The sequence below is a fragment of the Anomaloglossus baeobatrachus genome, chromosome 4 (assembly GCF_048569485.1).
Source record: "Anomaloglossus baeobatrachus isolate aAnoBae1 chromosome 4, aAnoBae1.hap1, whole genome shotgun sequence".
NCBI lineage: Eukaryota > Metazoa > Chordata > Amphibia > Anura > Aromobatidae > Anomaloglossus > Anomaloglossus baeobatrachus.
The window spans coordinates 414,482,471-414,501,312 of record NC_134356.1 but is presented as its reverse complement, the minus strand read 5'-3'; the positions used below and the strand labels follow the sequence as shown (position 1 = coordinate 414,501,312).

General features: G+C 43.5%; 1 protein-coding gene across 1 annotated transcript in view; it reads right to left on the bottom strand.

The window, feature by feature from the left end:
• LOC142302455 (uncharacterized) overlaps positions 1-18,842 on the bottom strand; it is a 593,189-nt gene that overhangs the window by 32,104 nt on the left and 542,243 nt on the right. Inside the window, exons 91-93 of the mRNA XM_075343517.1 lie at positions 15,937-16,014; positions 11,982-12,035; positions 9,896-9,944 (exon numbers count right to left, since the gene is read on the bottom strand). Of these exons, the coding sequence (XP_075199632.1) occupies positions 9,896-9,944; positions 11,982-12,035; positions 15,937-16,014 (181 nt within the window). The remainder of the gene's footprint in view (positions 1-9,895; positions 9,945-11,981; positions 12,036-15,936; positions 16,015-18,842) is intronic.

The window sequence follows — 18,842 nt, the reverse complement described above, 5'->3', positions numbered from 1 at the left end:
GGTACGGTGTTGCTCGTCGTTCCTGGAGTGTCACACGTAGCGATATGTGCTGCCTCAGGAACGACGAACAACCTGCGTCCAGAACCAGCAATGATATTATGAAAATGAACGACGTGTCAACAATCAGCGATTAGGTGAGTATTTTTGATCGCTAGCGATCGTTCGTACGTTTCACATGCAACAACGTCACTAACGAGGCCGGATGTGCGTCACGAATTCCGTGACCCCAGTGATATCTCGTTAGCGATGTCGTTGCGTCTAAATGGGCCTTAAGGCTATGTTCATGCGTTGCTTTTTGCTGTTTTTTTCTTTCTGCAAACAAAACCTGCTCTCTTGACAAAGAAGCAGGTTTTGCTGCATTTTTGCTGCTCTTTTTGTCTCATTCTTGTTGCATTTTTTTTTTGCTGCATTTTTGTTGCAGATTATATATGTCATTTGTCTACAGCACATTTAATAAAATTAGTTATATTCACCAAAAACACCTCAAAAGACACAAATACTGTGTCAAAAATGCATGTTTGTGTTTTTTGCAGCGTTTTTGCACTTCTTCACAACTTTCCATGGTGAGAAGCGCCGCAAAACAGCCAAAAGAAGTGACGCTGCAGGTTTTGAAAAAGCAGACGTTTTTCAATTTTGTCAGGAAAAAAAAGCTGTGTGTGCATGAGATTTCTGAAATTCAGCTTTTAATTTATAAAAAAAATGCAGCAAAAACTCAATGTATGACAATAACCTGATGCATGTAGGTTGATATTGCTCTATGACCAGATATACTAAATGCAAGGTTAGCATACTGTAATTAGAATAATTTGGCATAGACAGACAGGAGCAAAGGTAAGAGGACAAAATAAAGAGAAATATTATAGAATATATGTTGTGGAACAATATTTTTTATACAGTAGAACTTTGTATTAAATAGGGTTGTCTACTATACTATTCTATACATCATAAAAAGATACACCAGTATATAGTAGGCCAAAACAACATACAGTACAGACCAAAAGTTTGGACACACCTTCTCATTCAAAGAGTTTTCTTTATTTTCATGACTAAAAATTGTAGATTCACATTGAAGGCATCAAAACTATGAATTAAAACATGTGGAATGAAATACTTAAAAAAGTGTGAAACAACTGAAAATATGTCTTATATTCTAGGTTCTTCAAAGTAGCCACCTTTTGCTTTCATTACTACTTTGCACACTCTTGGCATTCTCTTGATGAGCTTCAAGAGGTAGTCACCGGAAATGGTCTTTCAACAGTCTTGAAGGAGTTCCCAGAGATGCTTAGCACTTGTTGGCCCTTTTGCCTTCACTCTGCGGTCCAGCTCACCCCAAACCATCTCGATTGGGTTCAGGTCTGGTGACTGTGGAGACCAGGTCATCTGGCGTAGCACCCCATCACTCTCCTTCTTAGTCAAATAGCCCTTACACAGCCTGGAGGTGTGTTTGGCATCATTGTCCTATTGAAAAATAAATGATGGTCCAACTAAACGCAAACCGGATAGAATAGCATGCCGCTGCAAGATGCTGTTGTAGGCATGCCGGTTCTGTATTTTGAATAAATCCCCAACAGTGTCACCAGCAAAGCACCCCCACACCATCACACCTCCTCCTCCATGCTTCACGGTGGGAACCGGGCATGTAGAGTCCATCCGTTCACCTTTTTGACAAAGACACGGTGGTTAGATCAAATTTGGACTCATCAGACCAAAGCACAGATTTCCACTGGTCTAATGTCCATTCCTTGTGTTCTTTAGCCCAAACAAGTCTCTTCTGCTTGTTGCCTGTCCTTAGCAGTGGTTTCCTAGCAGCTATTTTACCATGAAGGCCTGCTGCACAAAGCCTCCTCTTAATAGTTGGTCTAGAGATGAGAAGGTGTGTCCAAACTTTTGGTCTGTACTGTATAGTGTCATGGACAAAAGTGTTTGCACCCTTGAAATTGTTATAGAAAATGAAGCATTTCTCTCAGAAAATTATTGCAATTATACATGTTCTGTTATACATGATTATATCCTTTTTGTGTATTGGAACAACACAAGAAAAAAAAAAAGAAGAAAAAAAAGGCAAATTGGACATAATTTCACACAAAACTTTAAAACTGGGCAGAACTAAATTGTTGGCACCCTCAACTTAATATTTGGTTGCACACCCTTTGGAATAAATAACTGCCATCAATAACTTCGCATTAAGAAGCTTCTTACTCCTGTCAACTGGAATTTTGGACCACTTTTCTTTTGCAAACAGCTCCAGGTCTCATATATTTGAAGGGTGCCATCTGCCAACAGCAATTTTAAAATCTCTACACAGGTGTTCAGTGGGATTTAGATCTTGACTCATTGCTGACCACTTCAGTACTCTCCAAAGCTTTGTTTCCATATGTTCCTGGTTCTTCTTGAAGTATGTTTGGGGGTTATTGTCCTGCTGGAAAACCCATGCCTAGGACACAAACCCAGCTGTCTGACACCGGGCACTATAATGCGACTCAAAAGCCTTTGGTAATCTTCAGATTTCATGATGCCTTACACACAGTTAAGGCACTTAGTACCAGAGGCAGCCAAACAACCCCAAAACATTTTTGAAGCTCCACCATATCTGAATGTAGGTACTGTGTTCTTTTCTTTGTAGGCCTCATTTCATTTTTGGTAAACAGAATGATGTGCTTTATCAAAAAACTCTATCCTGGTCTCATCTGTCCACAAGATGCTTTCCCAGAAGGTTTTTAGCTTACTCACATACACTTTGGCAAACTGCAATCTAGCAGTGTGTGTCAGCACTGGAGTCCTCCTACCATGGCGTTTCATTTCATTCAAATGTCGACAGATAGTTAGTGCTGACACTGGTGAACCATTCGAATTCAGGACTGCTTGAATTTTTTGGAATTTGATTGGGGCTGCTTATCCACCATGCAGGCTATCCTGCGTTGCAATGTTTCATCAATTTTTCTCTTCTTCCGTATCCAGGGAGATTAGCTACAGTGCCATGAGTTGTAAATGTCTTGAATATGTTGCGCACCTTGGACAACAGAACATCAAGATGTCTACAGATGAACTTGTAACTTTGGGATTGTTGATACTTTTCAACAATTTTGGTTCTTAAGTCCTCAGACAGTTCTCTTCTTTTTCTGTTGTCTATGCTTAGTGCGGCAGACACAAACACACAATGCAAAGATTGAGTCAACTTCTCATTTTTTTATCTGGTTTCAGCTGTGATTTTCATGCTGCCCACATCTGCTACTTGCAGCGGGTGAGTTTGAATGAGCATCACATGCTTGAAACAAAGTTGTATACCCACACGTTTGGAAAGGTGCCAACAATTTTGTCTGATCCATTTTTGAGGTTTTGTGCGAAATTCTGTCCATGAAGAAATTCAATGTCTTTGTCTATTCATTAAAAAGCGCAGATTTAACCCTTTCCACATTCATCATTTATATTTATCTCCAAGGGTTTACAGCAGCTACAATATTTATGTAGTTGGGTCTAAAGCGGGATTTACACTCTACGATATATCTAACGAGATGTCGGTGGGGTCACGTCGTAAGTGCCACACATCCGGCATCGTTAGTGATATCGTAGCGTGTGACAGCTATGAACGAGCAGAAATACTCACCTTCTCGTTCATCGTTGACACGTCGCTCATTTTCCAAAAATCGTACGTCCGGTTGTTCAATGTTTCCGAGGCAGCACACATCGCTCCGTGTGACACCCCGGGAACGATGAACACAGCTTACCTGCGTCCCGCCGGAAATGCTGAAGGAAGGAGGTGGGCGGGATGTTTAAGTCTCGCTCATCTCCGCCCCTCCGCTTCTCTTGGCCGGCCGCTGTGTGACGTCGCTGTGACGCCGAACGTCCCTCCCACTTCAGGAAGTGGATGTTCGCCGCCCACAGCGAGGTCATTTGGAAGGTAAGTACGTGTGACGGGGGGTTACAGCAACAAATTGCCCGTGCCGCACAAACGATGTGGGCGGGTGCGATCGCAAATGTGATCGCATGACATATTGAAACGTGTAAAGCGGGCTTAACACAATTATTTCAAGTGAGCACCACCAAATTTAATCTCCTGATAAGACTCTATGGTGCTCCTCTTTTTTAGTTGACCACACAGCCTTAGGCCTCTGCCACACTCACGTGAAATTCACGCACGTGCCGAGAGACACGTATTTTCCCTGCGTGTTGCATGCAGGTAAGTACGTGTCTCTGGTACGTGCGTGACACGTGTGTTCTACGTGTGCTATCCGCGATAGCACACGTAGAATCAGTAATTATTATACTCACCTGGTCCTTCCTGCTGTCCGCGCTGCTGTCTGTGGTGCTGATCTTCAGCTCCAGCCCTCCCGTCTCCCCGCTGCTGCTGCTGCCAGGCAGTGAAGTGAATATTCAATGAGAATAATGAGCGGCGGTCGGCAGCAAGAGGCAGCAGCGGCAGAGACAGGAGGGCTGGAGAAGGTGAGTAAATGTTTTTTTTTTTTTTCACTGACATGTGTGTTTTCTCCGGCGCGTGTCACACGGGACCGCATCCACACTACACCCGTGGGGTACGGGTGCGGGCCGTGTGACACCCGTGCTGCCGGTGAAAAAACGGACATGTCAGCGCTTTGAAAATCGCACACACGTACAAACGCACACGGACACACGTTCCGTGTGGTTTTACGTGTGTGTGCCTGCTACAATAGGGTAGCATTGGTTAAAGTGTCTCCGTGCCGCCGGTACGTGTAAAAAATGACAAACACGTGCCGGAGGCACGGATGTGTGGCGCAGGCCTTACAGTGTGTCAAAGAGGCTTTTGAGTTCTTCATGGGTTAGATTGCACTGACTACTTGTATTTTACAGTGTTATACAGTGGTTATAATGATGTGGATATGATCAATGATTCTTACAAAGGGTCAGCGGTCAAACAAAAATAAACAACCTTCTATTCATTTTCTATTTCAGCTATTAGACTTAATTCAATTATCTGCTTTGTATAGAAGAGCAGCATCACTTCCAACATTTATTCTCCTTATCTGTATCAGTATCTTTACTCATCAACTCGAAATTGGTTTCTATGAGGCATATTAGTTAGTAGAAATATGATTATAGTAACTCATGGTGATAGAGTACTTTAAATTGGTCAGATTTCAGAGTATTATTATAAAACTTAATAAAAGCAGCACCTGAGGTATCCATGGAGATGGCTATATTTAATGCATTGTCTTATAAAATAATCTTAAACTGTTTAATAGCTGTAAGTATAGCTATTTCAGCCATAAGCAAAAAAAAAGAAAGATGGAGGTAGAACATGAACATAGTGCATCGCAAAAGTGCACAAATGCCATGCATGATAAGAGATCATTTCTATGATAACCAATTTCTACTAAAATAGCTGAACTTTTTTTTGTGGGCTGAATCCTTTTTCTAATGTAACTATTTTGGGGTATATCAGAGGCTGACTAGCAAATTTTGGCTTGGTGGAACAATCACAAAGCTGTGGCCCTCAAATTACAGCTGTCCATCTTAAGCCTGCTTATCTTTGACCACTACATTAAAGCAGAAAGGGTAAAATACATCCAAACTAACATTGGCTTGTACAAAGATATGGGAACAGAACTGAGATTACTACATAGATACAGAATAACCAAGCTTACTACATAGATATAGTAATAAAACTGAGCTTACTACATAAATATAGTAATAAAACTAAGCTTACTACATTGATACAGGAACAGAACTGAGCTTACTACATTGATACAGGAACAGAACCGAGCTTACTACATTGATACAGGAACAGAACCGAGCTTACTACATTGATACAGGAACAGGACTGAGCTTAATACAGAGATACGGGAACAGAACTGAACGTACTACATTGATATGGGAAGAAAACCAAGCTTACTGCATAGATATGGGAACAGAACATAGCCTACTACATAAATACAGTACCAAAAATGTGCTTGCTACATAGATATGGGAACAGAACCAAGCTTACTACATTGATATGGTAACAGCCAAGCCTATTGCATAGATATGGGAACAAAACTGAACCTACTACATATATACAGAACAAGAACAGAGTTAACTACATGGATATAGGAGCAAAATCAAACTTACTGTAGAAATGTGGGTACACAACATGATGTCAGTGTGACGCCCATTGAATCGGGTACTTGGTCCGTGCAGAATATACCGTTAGGGATGTCACTTTGGTGGCCGCTGCCTGGTTCCATGCCCTGGGCCCCTTTTGTAAGGGGGGGATTATTTACAGGCGAGAATAAAGTTAATGTCATGTGACGCCACCTGCGGGTTACGGTTAAGGATGGGAAACCGCCACTGCTAAATGTGGGTACTCCCAGAGCTGGTGGTAGTTGCAGCAATGGTGTTAGGCCCTCCACAGGTAGGGCCGTGCCTGGGAGATGATAAGGGGCAATAACGGAGACCACACCAGGTTGTCTTTAACAGTCTCTACTCACTCAGGCCCTTGGATTACTGGTTCAGGTCCCTTGGAGTATCAGTGCCAATGTAGTGACCCAGGTTGCTCTGTCCCCGACACTCTCTGTTGGTTGGGTCCCTGTAGCGTGGAGCATTTGGAGCCCCGACTGTCCCTTTTGGGGTACAGTCTACTTCTCCGTACGGTGGGCAGTGTGGACCCTGCGAGGAGGTAAGTGTCCGAACCCAGGTCCTAGTTTAATGCTGATGCCCCCTGTTTTTTTGGTTCGGCGAAGTCCGTGAAGGTGTCCTAACTGGGCAGGTATTTATCTAGCCATGTAGAACTGGCGCCTGATCTAGGGCCCTGTGCCCCGTACGTGCTCCGGTCCCAGCGGTATCTCCGGTACCCGACCTGTTGACCTCTCTCCTGTCACCGCTGCACGGACCCCGCTCAGGCACGTCCGCACACCACTCCTGTGCGCCACACTCTCTAGACTCTCTACTGACAGACTGCTGACCCCTCCCACCAGACTGGCTAATGCCATGGACTTGTTCCTTTCCATGGCGACCATACCCTTACATGGTTAACCCTCTATGCCCAGTGTGGAGTGGAGAACTAGGATTTTGGTTGTGCTTTGGTGGTATCGGCACTGCTACTCCAGGTCCCAGGGGGTAGGTCCTGCATCCCCAAGAGAATGCAGTTCCCTGTAGTGCCCTGAGTGTCTCAGGGGTGCTACATCAGAATAAAAAGTATGTGGATTGGAAATTGCTAATTATTCTCATAGTTTTGCCTAATTCATCAAACAGCAAGTTGTGTTGACAAAAGTGAACACTATACTAAAGTTATATAGTGTGGCCTTTTATACACCACCATTAGACAAAATCTACTTTGGAAACTTCATTTTCACCCTCACAAAACATATTCTGATTTTGTTTTAGGATTCAGCTGTTTTCGCACTCTCTGCTCTCATCCCATCGCCATTCCATATGCAGTTTGCCTACTTATAATCATGTGCCAACTTTTCTCCTCAGCTTTTATAAATTTAAGCAATGAGATAACAAGAAAACAAACTGGGTGGCACTTGTTTTTTCTCTGCAAATTGCATATGGAGCTGTAATGTGACAAGTGCAGAGAGTGTTGAAACAATCAAATTCTAATCGTACATAACTAGAAATGGGTGAACCCGCAGATGTTCTTGTTTGGCGGCTCCAACTGGACTTAAAAGAAATCCAGTTCGGGACCAGACTTGGACCTGATCCTGAGCCTGGACGCTGAACCCAATCTATGGCGACACTAACATTGTGCTGTAAAATGGTGTTAGTAAAGACTAGGGGGCTGCCTATGGGGCTGCATAATACAATATGAAGTTTTATGGGGTTGCGTTATAATGCATATAGGACTATAGGGGCTACATTATAATATAGGGAGGACTATGGAGGCTACCTTATACATGGACTAAGGGCGGCTTTGCACGTTGCGACATCGCACGTGCGATGTCGGTGGGGTCAAATCGAAAGTGACGCACATCCGGCGTCACTTTCGACATCGTACTGTGTAAATGCTAGATGATACGATGAACGAGCGCAAAAACGTCGTTATCGTATCATAGTTGCATTCACCAACATTTCCATAATGCCGGTGCCGTGACAGGTACGATATTGTTCCTTGTTCCTGCGGCAGCACACATCGCTGTGTATGAAGCCGCAGGAGCAAGGAACGTCTCCTTACCTGCCGCCGGCGGCTATGCGGAAGGAAGGAGGTGGGCGGGATGTTTACATCCTGCTCATCTCTGCCCCTCCGCCGCTATTGGCCGCCTGCCGTGTGACGTCGCTATGACGCCGCATCACCCGCCCCCTTAGGAAGGAGGCGGGTCACCAGCCAGAGCGACGGTCGCAGGGTAGGTGAGTGCATGTGAAGCTGGCGTAGCGATAATTTTCGCTACGCCAGCTATCACACGATATCGTACCTGTGACGGGGGCGGGGACTATCGCGTGCGACATCGCAGCATCGGCTTGCGATGTCTCAACGTGTAAAGCCCGCCTAAGGGGGTGCATTATAAAACATGGAGGATTATGTGGTGCAGTATAATATATGGAGAACTATGGGGTGAATTATAATACATGGAGAACTATGAGAAATTAATTATAATAATTGGAGGGCTATGAGGACTACTTTATAAATGGAGGACTATGGGGGTGCCTTATAATATATAGAGGACTATGTGGTGCAGTATAATATATGGAGGACTATGGGGTGAATTATAATACATGGAGAACTATGGGAAATGCATTATAATACATGGAGGACTATGGAGATGCATTCTAATATATGAAGGGTTATGTGGGACCCCTTATACTATATGGAAGGTTATGTTGGGTCCAATATAGTATTTGGAAAACTATATACAAGGGGGGACAAAGATACAAGCAGGGGATGGGAACGTTTTGTTCTGAGGGAAAAAGGCTCTTTATCTCAGTATATAGCTTCCCCATGCTCTGCTATACATCTTCTCTCAGCACCAAGCTTTCCCATGCTCTGATATGGGAAAGCTGGGTGCTGAGGGAAAGCTGTATAGCAGAGCATGGGGAAGCTGGGTGCCGAGGACAAGATGGATAGCAGAACATAGGAAAGCAGGGTGCTGATACAGGGATTTCAGATCATGGGAAACCTGGGTGCTGAGGGTGAGAGCCAAGTGTCAGCCTCATTATCCTGTAGCCAGAGTGTCAGTGTCATTATCCCATACCCCAAGTGTCGGTGTACGTGGAGTGGGACCCAGGTCTGAACTTTGCACCGGGGACCATCAAACTCTAGTTTCATTGACTGGAGACTGCCCTTCCTGTGGTTGTTCCTTCCCGGTGAAGACCTGGCTAGTTTCCTGCCAGCGTTGAGAAACATGTGATGGTGTCTTTGCGGCATTCTTGTTTTGCATATTTTCCCAGGGGGCCTTGTTCTAGTGTCACTGCGTTGAGAAACACGTGATGGTGTCTCCGCGGTGTTGGATGTTGATCTCCCCGAGGTCAACCATCCTTACCTATGTAGTCTTCTACTAGGCATTGCTCCCACTAGCCAGTTTCCTACTCCACACTGATGAGGGGCAAATACCCCAAAACTGCTGTCTGTGGATGGATACCATGTTTTGGTATAGGCAGTTTCCTTGACTTGAGACTGCCCTTCCCGTGGTTGTTCCTTCCCGGGGAAACACCTGGCTAGTTTCCTGCCAGTGTTGAGAAACATGTAATGATGTCTCCGCGGCATTCTTGTTTTACAGGGACGGTTAGGCAAGGATTAGCAATATGCACGCAGAACTGCTCATAGTTCTGGGTGCATATTGGACCTGACAGGTTCCCTTTAACTTTACTGTAAAATGCATTGAAATATGTTGGTGCAAATTTAAAAGAGGAGCAATAGTAGTGAGAAGTCTGTGCTTCAAATGATTTCAATGTAGAAAACAAAAATCTGGTGTGAAACAAATGGAAATTAATTTCTACTGCAACTTACCACATTTACCAATCAGTTCCATTCTGACTAGGTCTTTCACATCTTCCTCCTGTTAAAACAGTGTAACATTGAGGAAGGACAACAATTAAAGAACTTTCTCAGTAGCAATACATAGCATTACAATATTATTATAGGGATTCTACTAAACAAAATTTATTTCAGTCTCTCTTACTAATACAGAATAATATACTGTAGGCATAGCCAAAAAGTGGAAAGAATAAAATAAGAAAAAAGCAAAGTTATTCTCATATGGGGTCAGCTACACTGCTCCGAGTGCCTTGGCCCCTGGGAATCTTGTGGCATTATTTATCTAATGATAGTGCTGCAGCTTATCAGTGACTTTGGTGGGCTGCAGCCCTCACTGTTCTAACAGCAGGAACTGTTCCATCTGATGGAAGTGTGAAGGCTGCAGCCCATCAGCGGCCACCAATAGGCTCCAGCGCTCATGTGACATAAGCAATGTCACAAAATTGTCAGGCCACAGCGCTCACAGAGAAGAAGTGGTGCATATCTGGTAGGTACATATGCTTTCTTGTTTTATTCAGCCCTAGAGGTGAGCAGACCTGTGGAAATTCGGATTCTGCGGGTTCAGCCAGACTTTATAAAGTTCTCTTCTGAACCTTGACTTGACCCGAACTTCATTGGAAATCACTGATTTTCAGTTCTGCTTCTTGCCCACATGAAGCCTATCATGAATCCTGCATGGTCTGTCGCTGCAAAGCCAGTGCAGGTATCGGTTTCGGGAATTGGGTCTCTGGGGAGGGGCCTGTACAGTGTAACCTCATTCTGGGGGTCACGCCACCATATCTGGGCTCTGCTGCCTCCAGGACGCCGCCAGTGATATTTCCAGCTTGGTGTCGCGCTACTCCTGTGAGAAGTGCTCTGCTCCATTTCCCTGCTACCCGGTACCATTGTCCTGACCCCTGACCTGCCCGACCTGTGTCTCCTGCCCTGCCTTACCTCCGTCCTCCCTACCCTGCCTGACCTCCGTCCCTACAGCCCTGCCTGACTTCCACTTCTTCTGCTTGGTCTGTCCTCCGTCTCTCCTGCCCAGTCTCAACTCTGTGTTCCCCAGTTCCCCGTTCTCCTGTCCTCACCTGTGTCTCTCCTGTGTAGTTTATTTCCCAACTTTGGCTCTGTTCTTGACTGCAATTTTTTTGCTCCCTGGTTCAGATGTTACATACCGGCATTGACCCTTTTCTGTTTGACTACTTTTACGTTTAGTTTGGCAACCTCTGGTGGGCTTGTGTAGTATTACACTCAAGTGTAGTTTTCCTGCCTGAGTGTCAGTGCCACCTAGTGATAGCCTGACACAGCCAGCCATAAATAGAGCTTGGGGAACGGAGGGTGAGTTTTTTTTTTTTTTTACATGTGCACACTGCATCTGATAATGCTGATTTTACCCCCAGTGAGAGACATTCAAACACTGCAAGCGGCTCGCAGTGGGCCAAACACAGAGCGTACCAAGCACAGCGAAGGAAGAGCTAAAAACATAAGGAGGAGCTAGAGGATGAGCTCCTCCTTTTTATACCCCTCCCCCTACATAGAATATCAGTAGAAACTGTTATCTTTTTTCTCATTAATGTAAAAATCTGACTTCACTGAATACAAATTTTACCTGTAAATTGAGAAGTTTTTAAATGAATGATGAGTCCTAGTATATCTAATAAATAATATTTCAAAGTTGTTTATTTTCATGTGTACTATTGGTTATTATTGAAATTAAAATTAAAACAATGTTTAGATTTTTACATCACCTCCATTCCCAGCAGAGGTGAACACAGACAGAAGGTGGTCCCTGTACAAGGACAGTATATGGGCCTTTTGCAGTCCAATAGTTCATCATAATGCACCACTTTTCTTTGACAGAAGTTTCATGCTTTGGAGGTGGAAATGGGCCCCTTTATTCTTTGAACTCTTGTGTAGCTGCACAGGTTTTACCAATGATATGTTTCAGTCTTAATTCCCTGAGTTAATTTGCAAATAATCCCATTCTAGTAAATATCATAGCTGAGATCGTCATTCTTTTTGCACAGTAATGTAGCTGCATTGATTTATACATGTTGAAAGGCCTTCTATCACTTACAGAAAGTCCAGGGTCTCCCTTGTCACCCTTAAAACCCTCTGATCCATCTTCTCCCTGGAAGCCAATGTAAACAGTATTAAGATTGCTGAATTATTTTCTTACGCAACACCAATAAAAAAAGCAACATGATAAGTGTGCTTTATATGCTGCGACATCGCTAGCGATTGCTAGCGATGTCAAGCGCGATAGCACCCGCCCCCGTTGTACATGCAACATTTGGTGATCTCTGCCGTAGCGAACATTACCGCTATGGCAGCGTCACACGCACATACCTTGTCAGCGACGTCGCTGTGACCGCCAAACAATCCCTCCTTCAAGGGGGAGGGGCGTTCAGTGTCACAGCGACGCCACCGCGACGTCACTAAGCGGCCGTCAAATAGAAGTGGAGGGGCGGAGATGAGCGGAACGTAACATCCCACCCACCTACTTCCTTCCACATTGCCGGTGGACGCAGGTAAGGAGATGTTTGTCGTTCCTGCGGTGTCACACATAGCGATGTGTGATGCCGCAGGAATGACGAACAACATCGTACCTGCAGCAGGAACGATATTAAGGAAATGAGCGACGTGTCAACGATCACCGTTTTTGGACGATTTTGCGATCGTTGATCGTCGCTCCTTGGTGTCACACGCTGCAATGTCGCTACCGGCGCCAGATGTGCGTCACGACGTGACCCCGACGATATATCGGTAGCGTTGTCGCAGCGGGTAAACCACCCTATAGATGTATGCCTACAACAAAATATGCTAAAGTTTGTAGATGCTAAAAATATATATTTTATTAAGTTACCATATAAACCAGAGGTGCGCACATAAAAGAGGTAGTTAAAGTAATACATATCACAATAAAAAGTAATACACACCTTATAACTAAAGAGTAAAGCCGGTTTACACATCTGATAATGCTCAGATTAGAAGAACTGGCGTATTGCTGTGTATCCTTTCCTACGCTAATTGCCTTGTATATGCCTTCTCACAACAGGAGACCTGTGGCAGCCAGGCCGGGCATTCCAATCCAAGCAGAGCCAGGACAAACTGCTTTGAAGCCAATGGTGCCCCCACTCACCACCAAAGCAAAGGAATGGGATCAAAGGCTTAGGTAACAGGACCCCTAATGCACCCCCTCCGATGGGTTACGTAACAAGCTCTAGCCTTTGATAACCAATTCTACTAAACCTGTTCCACCAAAAACCGCCAGCAAAAGTTGAAAAAAGTGGTGTACTTTATGGGTGTGATATTTCTGCACCAAATGTGCGACTCCTGGCAGAAAACTGCGCCTAAACTGTGTTTTCCTGCCAGGTGATGCAGATTTTGTGCTAAAATTTATCTACCAAATTCCTGTACCAAATCTGCATCTTCTGGCAAAAAAAAAATGCATCAAAGTGCGTTGCGGTTTTGATGAAGTTTTTGTGAGGAGCTGCAAATTTGGTGCAGAAATTTGGTGTAGAATTTCCAGCACCAAATCTGCATCTCTTGGTAGAAAACTGCACAAAAAAAACACAGTTTTGATGCCATTTTGGTGCGGTTTTTTTGCCAGGAGATGCAAATTTGGTGCAGAAATATCATGCAGACATTTATGCAGTAAATCTGCATCTTCTAGAAGGAAACCACACCTAAACTGCATTTTTTGCCAGAAGATACAGATTTATGCTGAAATTTATACACCAAATTCCTGCGCCAAATCTGCATCTTGTGGCAAAAAAACACTTCAAAACTTCATTGTGTTTTCACGCCGTTTTTTGCCAGGAGATGCAGTTTTGGTGCAGGTATTTGGTGTATAAATTCCTGCACCAAATCTGCATCTCCTGGCAAAAAAACTCTCAGTTTTCTGCCAGGAGATGCACGTTTTATAGAACTCAATGAGTTCAGATGAGGTGAGGTCACTGAGTGCAATGAGCTTACCTAAGGTGAGTTTACCTGCGGTCACAGGTGGGTTTAGTGGCAGCTGTTATTTTTGACAAAAGACAGCTGTCATTGCCCTTTATATTACCCCTATTGCCACTGCACCAGGGCAATCAGGATGAGCCAGGTAAAATGCTGGAATTGTCGCATCTGATCAATGCGACAATTCTAGGTGACTGCAGGCTGCTAGTTTTAGGCTAGGGGGGTGCCCAATAACTATGGGCCTCCAAAATGTGAGAATACCAGCCCCCATCTGTCATCTTTATCATGGCTGGGAATCAAAATTGGGGGGACCGCATGCTGATTTTTTAAAAATAATTTAGTTAATTTTAATTATTTTTTTTTTCAAAAAGCTGCATGGGGTCCCTCTTATTTTGATACACAGCCAAGATAAGTGCATAGCTGGGGGCTGTAGCTTGTAGCCATGTGTTTAATGTGTTCTGGGTATCATAATATGGGGGGACCCTAATTTATTTATTTATTTTTACACTATACACGCACACAGCATATGTGATTGAAAGCAGTCATACAAGCTGTCACCTGGAGTGGGGACGTGTCTGACTGCAACTGCCGCACCTGTGAGTGTCAGGTACCACAGGGTACTACATCCAACCCCGGATTCCTGGAAGACCAGTGCTGGTAACTACAACAACACACACACACACACACACACACACACAAAACCACGCCCTTTTCGCCAGACTGGGTGACAGACTAGAGATGGACTAGATGGGTGGTCACCTGTTGGTAGGGACACATCCAATCCACTAGTTAGGAACCTGGGAGGAGGAGGAGATGGTGAGTGGAGTTTCACACAGACAGACAGGAAGTGAAGTCTGAGGAAGGAGAGGGGAGAAGTAAGACAGTCTGTCAGCAAGTGTAAAGTGACTACTGAGTAAAAGGTAATACAGTTGCTGGGAGAGTACGTACCAGTACTCACAGGATTGAGCACCGACGGGGAAGTTCAGGAAGATGCTTCACGCTCACCTGTGAGGGGACCATCAAGGACCTTACCAACATTAGTGTCCGGAGAACAGCAGCAGAGAGGGAACCTGGGAACGGGGACAGAGGTCCAACCCAACAAAGGTTCAAGCTGCCTGCCATACAGGCCAGAACGGAGACAACAGGAGGGGACCCCAAAATGCTCCAAGCCACGGGGATCCACCAACTACTACAGGGTGCATGGAAGTAAAGCTCATCAGTTCACTACACTGGCACTGGAACAAAGGGAATACCGGACTGGTAAAGACCAGCACAAACCGGGTAACAGCAACTCCAAACCAGTGAGTAAAGCACAAGTTAAACCGCAACCCTTGTGTTATCTGAATTCTTCCTACACCTTTGCACCTATAGACTACAACCACCATCATCCTTCTCTGGGGCCTAGCTCTACTTGTGGAGAGCCATTACATCCAAGCTGCCTAATACCACCAGCCCCAGCAGTGAGAGACTTTGCAGCAGCGGCTTCCCCCATATAGCCACATACCGCAAGTGGCGTCACGAAAAACATTTTTATTTTTATTTTTCCCTTGTACAAATTCCCTTTTAAGTGACCCCCAGGGTCACGGAAACTGGCAACGGCCACCCAGTCAACTTTCCCCGTAATATACAGCCCGAGTACCAGACCGAGTACCCCAAAGCCCTGGGGTGAGTCTCAACAAATCAGAGATGCCGTGACTTCCGGTGGGCGGGGAAAGCAGTGCAGGAATATTAATGAGCGGTGAAGGAGAATAAGTGGCTCCGGAAGCAGTGTTACAGCCATGTGGGAGACTGGTAAGTATAACGCGATTTCTCTAATCCCCCAATCCCTTCTACCACCATATTAAAGCACTGGAGTCTGTTCCTTACAGACTTATATGGGGACCAGCATCTGGGCAAGTATCCGGGATCAATTCCAGGCTGGAACTAGGATTTTTTTAAAAAAAAAAACCCAGTTGGACCAGCCGATCCCAGGTATCTGAGGGTCCACCCATCACTAGTAAAAAGTCATTACTACAATATAGATGTTGAAAACATTGTCAAAATCATTGACAAATCATTTACAATTCTCTCACCATTTCTCCCTTTACTCCTGGTATTCCTGGATCCTCTCTTGGACACGGCAAAGATTTTCCTCTTTTTCCTTTCTCACCCTCATTTTAAAAAAAAAGTTTCTTTCAAATAATAAATATGGCAGTTCAATTAAAATGTTTACTGCAATGTAAAAAAAATTATACTACATATGACAGGACCTAATGTGACTGGTGAATCATGTGTTATTAATTATCTATAGGGGTATTAGCTTGTCACTGTCTGTAATGCTCCCTGCAATGATAATGAGACTTCTGAAAAGTCTTTCCTAAAAAAAAAAAAAAAAAAGGAAATAGGAGTCTAAAATTGTTCTGATATCCAGTGTGAAAACTGTAAGATTTCTAATTAATGTTTAATTATAATATTGAATTACTATTTAAATGTAATCATATACACTTTTGGCGCTGATTTATCAGTAACCATTGATCAGCCAATTGGCACCAAAACGGTTCACAAACAAGGGAGACACTGCGATCACCCCATCCATTTTGACAGCTGTGATTGGTGTTGTCTCAGACAGCACCAATTGCAGCATGTAACATTGATTTTTTTTTCACCAACTTTATTGTAAAAGCTGTGATTGGCTGTGATTGTCATTGACCAGCCAATCACAGCGATCACTGATGGCTGGGAGCAAGTACAGCATCAGGGCGACGTGCAGGGATGGTCTGATGGTCTGTATCATATGGTGACCAAAACTTGAGGTCCGTATATGTTCAGTGCATTGCATAAATGTACTTCCCGCAGCAGCATAAATTTACAGCAGATCTCATGAAAGGGTTAAACAGAAGGTGACTTTATGATGGCACCTTCTCCTTAAATGGGAACTTATAACAATCTTTGCATAAATAAATAGTATAAGTCTCAACCCTCTAGCTCCGAGTCAACTGCAAATCAAACATTGAGCTTGCAGAGTGGAAAACTGGTGAAATGCAGGCTACAAGTGATATAATGGCCAAACCTAGTTGTGTTCTTCATGTAGATATGATAGTCTATTCTGAAAAGTCACAGAAAATATCACTTGAAAGTACAATTCCCATTTAAAAAACTAGTTATAAGTTGCGTTATTTCATATATACTTGAACCCTATTATGGGATCTATTCTAGTAACGAGTGTAATAGACGTCAGTGGGGAACTCGTTCATTTTTCTGGCAGATCCCTGTAGGAAGACTGGGGGCAAAAAACTCGCTGAAATGGATGGAAACAGAGCTTTAGGCTATGTCTGCACTTTCCGGTTCCACCTGCGTTTCAGCTGCTTTTTAGGTCCGTTTTGAACTGCAGCATTTTCATGCCAAAAGGCATGCGTTTTGATTTTCCAGCAAAGTCTATAGAAAATGTGGATTTCTAGTCCGCACTTTGCGTTTCCAAACGCAGTGTTTAATTTGCATAATTTTGGGCAAAAACTCTGCGTTCAAAGAAGCAGCATGTCAATTGTTTTTGCCATTTGGGCTGCGTTTTGCTAACATTGAAGTCAATGAAAAGTTGTAAAAAGCAAGAAACATCAAAATTCCAGCGTTTTACATGCTTTTTAGCTGCAGAAAGCATGTATTTCTGATATCAAAATAATGAAATGATATGTCCCTTTACACACACATAGTCCGACAATTAAATTAATGAAAAATATTAATTTATTGCTATTTTAGCGATAAATAGTATAAAACCGCTATAATTATATGAAATATAACTATTTTCGTTATGATTTCAATAATTATATATGTATTCCTTTTTTTTCCCTTTTTTCATTGTGTTTGACTATTTAAACTTTATTTAGCAGTGTCTTTATATTCAAAACGCATCTGTCTAAACGCAATTGAAAAGCATGTAAAAAGCGCTAAAAACGGGGCTAAAACGCGGTAAAAACGCATGCGATTCTGTGGTCAAAAGCAACTTTGGCAAAAGCAATTTCTGCCAGGGGATGCGTTTAGAACTGCAACTAGGAGGATGCAAAGTGCGGACATAGCCTAAATGTAATGGGAACAGCATGGGAAAGATGCTTGGATGAATCTCTGATCTGATCTCAGGTCACTGCTGGGAATACAGCAAAATAATAATATAATTTTTAAAAGTACTTGGAGTCCCTCCTATATTTGATAACCAGCCAAGGTACAGCAACATGCTGGTATGATGAGGCTGGAAAGGTCCATGGTTATTTGTTTTTAAAAAAAAAATCAAATCTTTATTTTTATATAGCGCTAACATATTCCGCAGCGCTTTTTAACTTTACACTTACTAGATTAGTAATGAAGATTTCTGATAGACACCTCTCTATTACTAACCACTGGGTTTGATACCAGGTGACATTACACAACTTATATCAACCCCACAAACCATTACCTTTATTGTCAATGCACCAGAGCAATCAGAAGGAGCCGGAGTGAACCAACAGAGCTGGTGCATCTAATATTATGTGCCAATTCTGGGGCAGCTGTGGGCTGATAATTTTAGGCTGGGAAGAATGCAATTTCAATGGGCCTTCTCAGCCTGATAATACCATCCCACAACTGTCTGCTATACCTTGTCTGGTTATCAAACATGAGGGGAACCCCATGTCATTTTTTAATTTTATTTATTAAATTAAACCAGGCTTTCATGTGGCACTAAAGAGTGCAAGTGTACAACCCTGCCTATATGTGCTCTAATCTGATCTCTCCCTCCTACATTAACACTCCCTGAACTCCTTCCAGAGGAGACTGTGCTCAGCATCGCACCCCCGGGTCTCAAATAAGAGATGTGATATAATGCAATGTGATGTGGTTGGCAAATCACATTAATGTCAGTAGCCAACATGATTTACGGCACTACCGTATATAGCAGGAAATCCCTACATGTTGATTGGATGTCTAACAGCCGTGAATAATGTGGGATAAGGACTTGAGCTTTCGCTTGAGC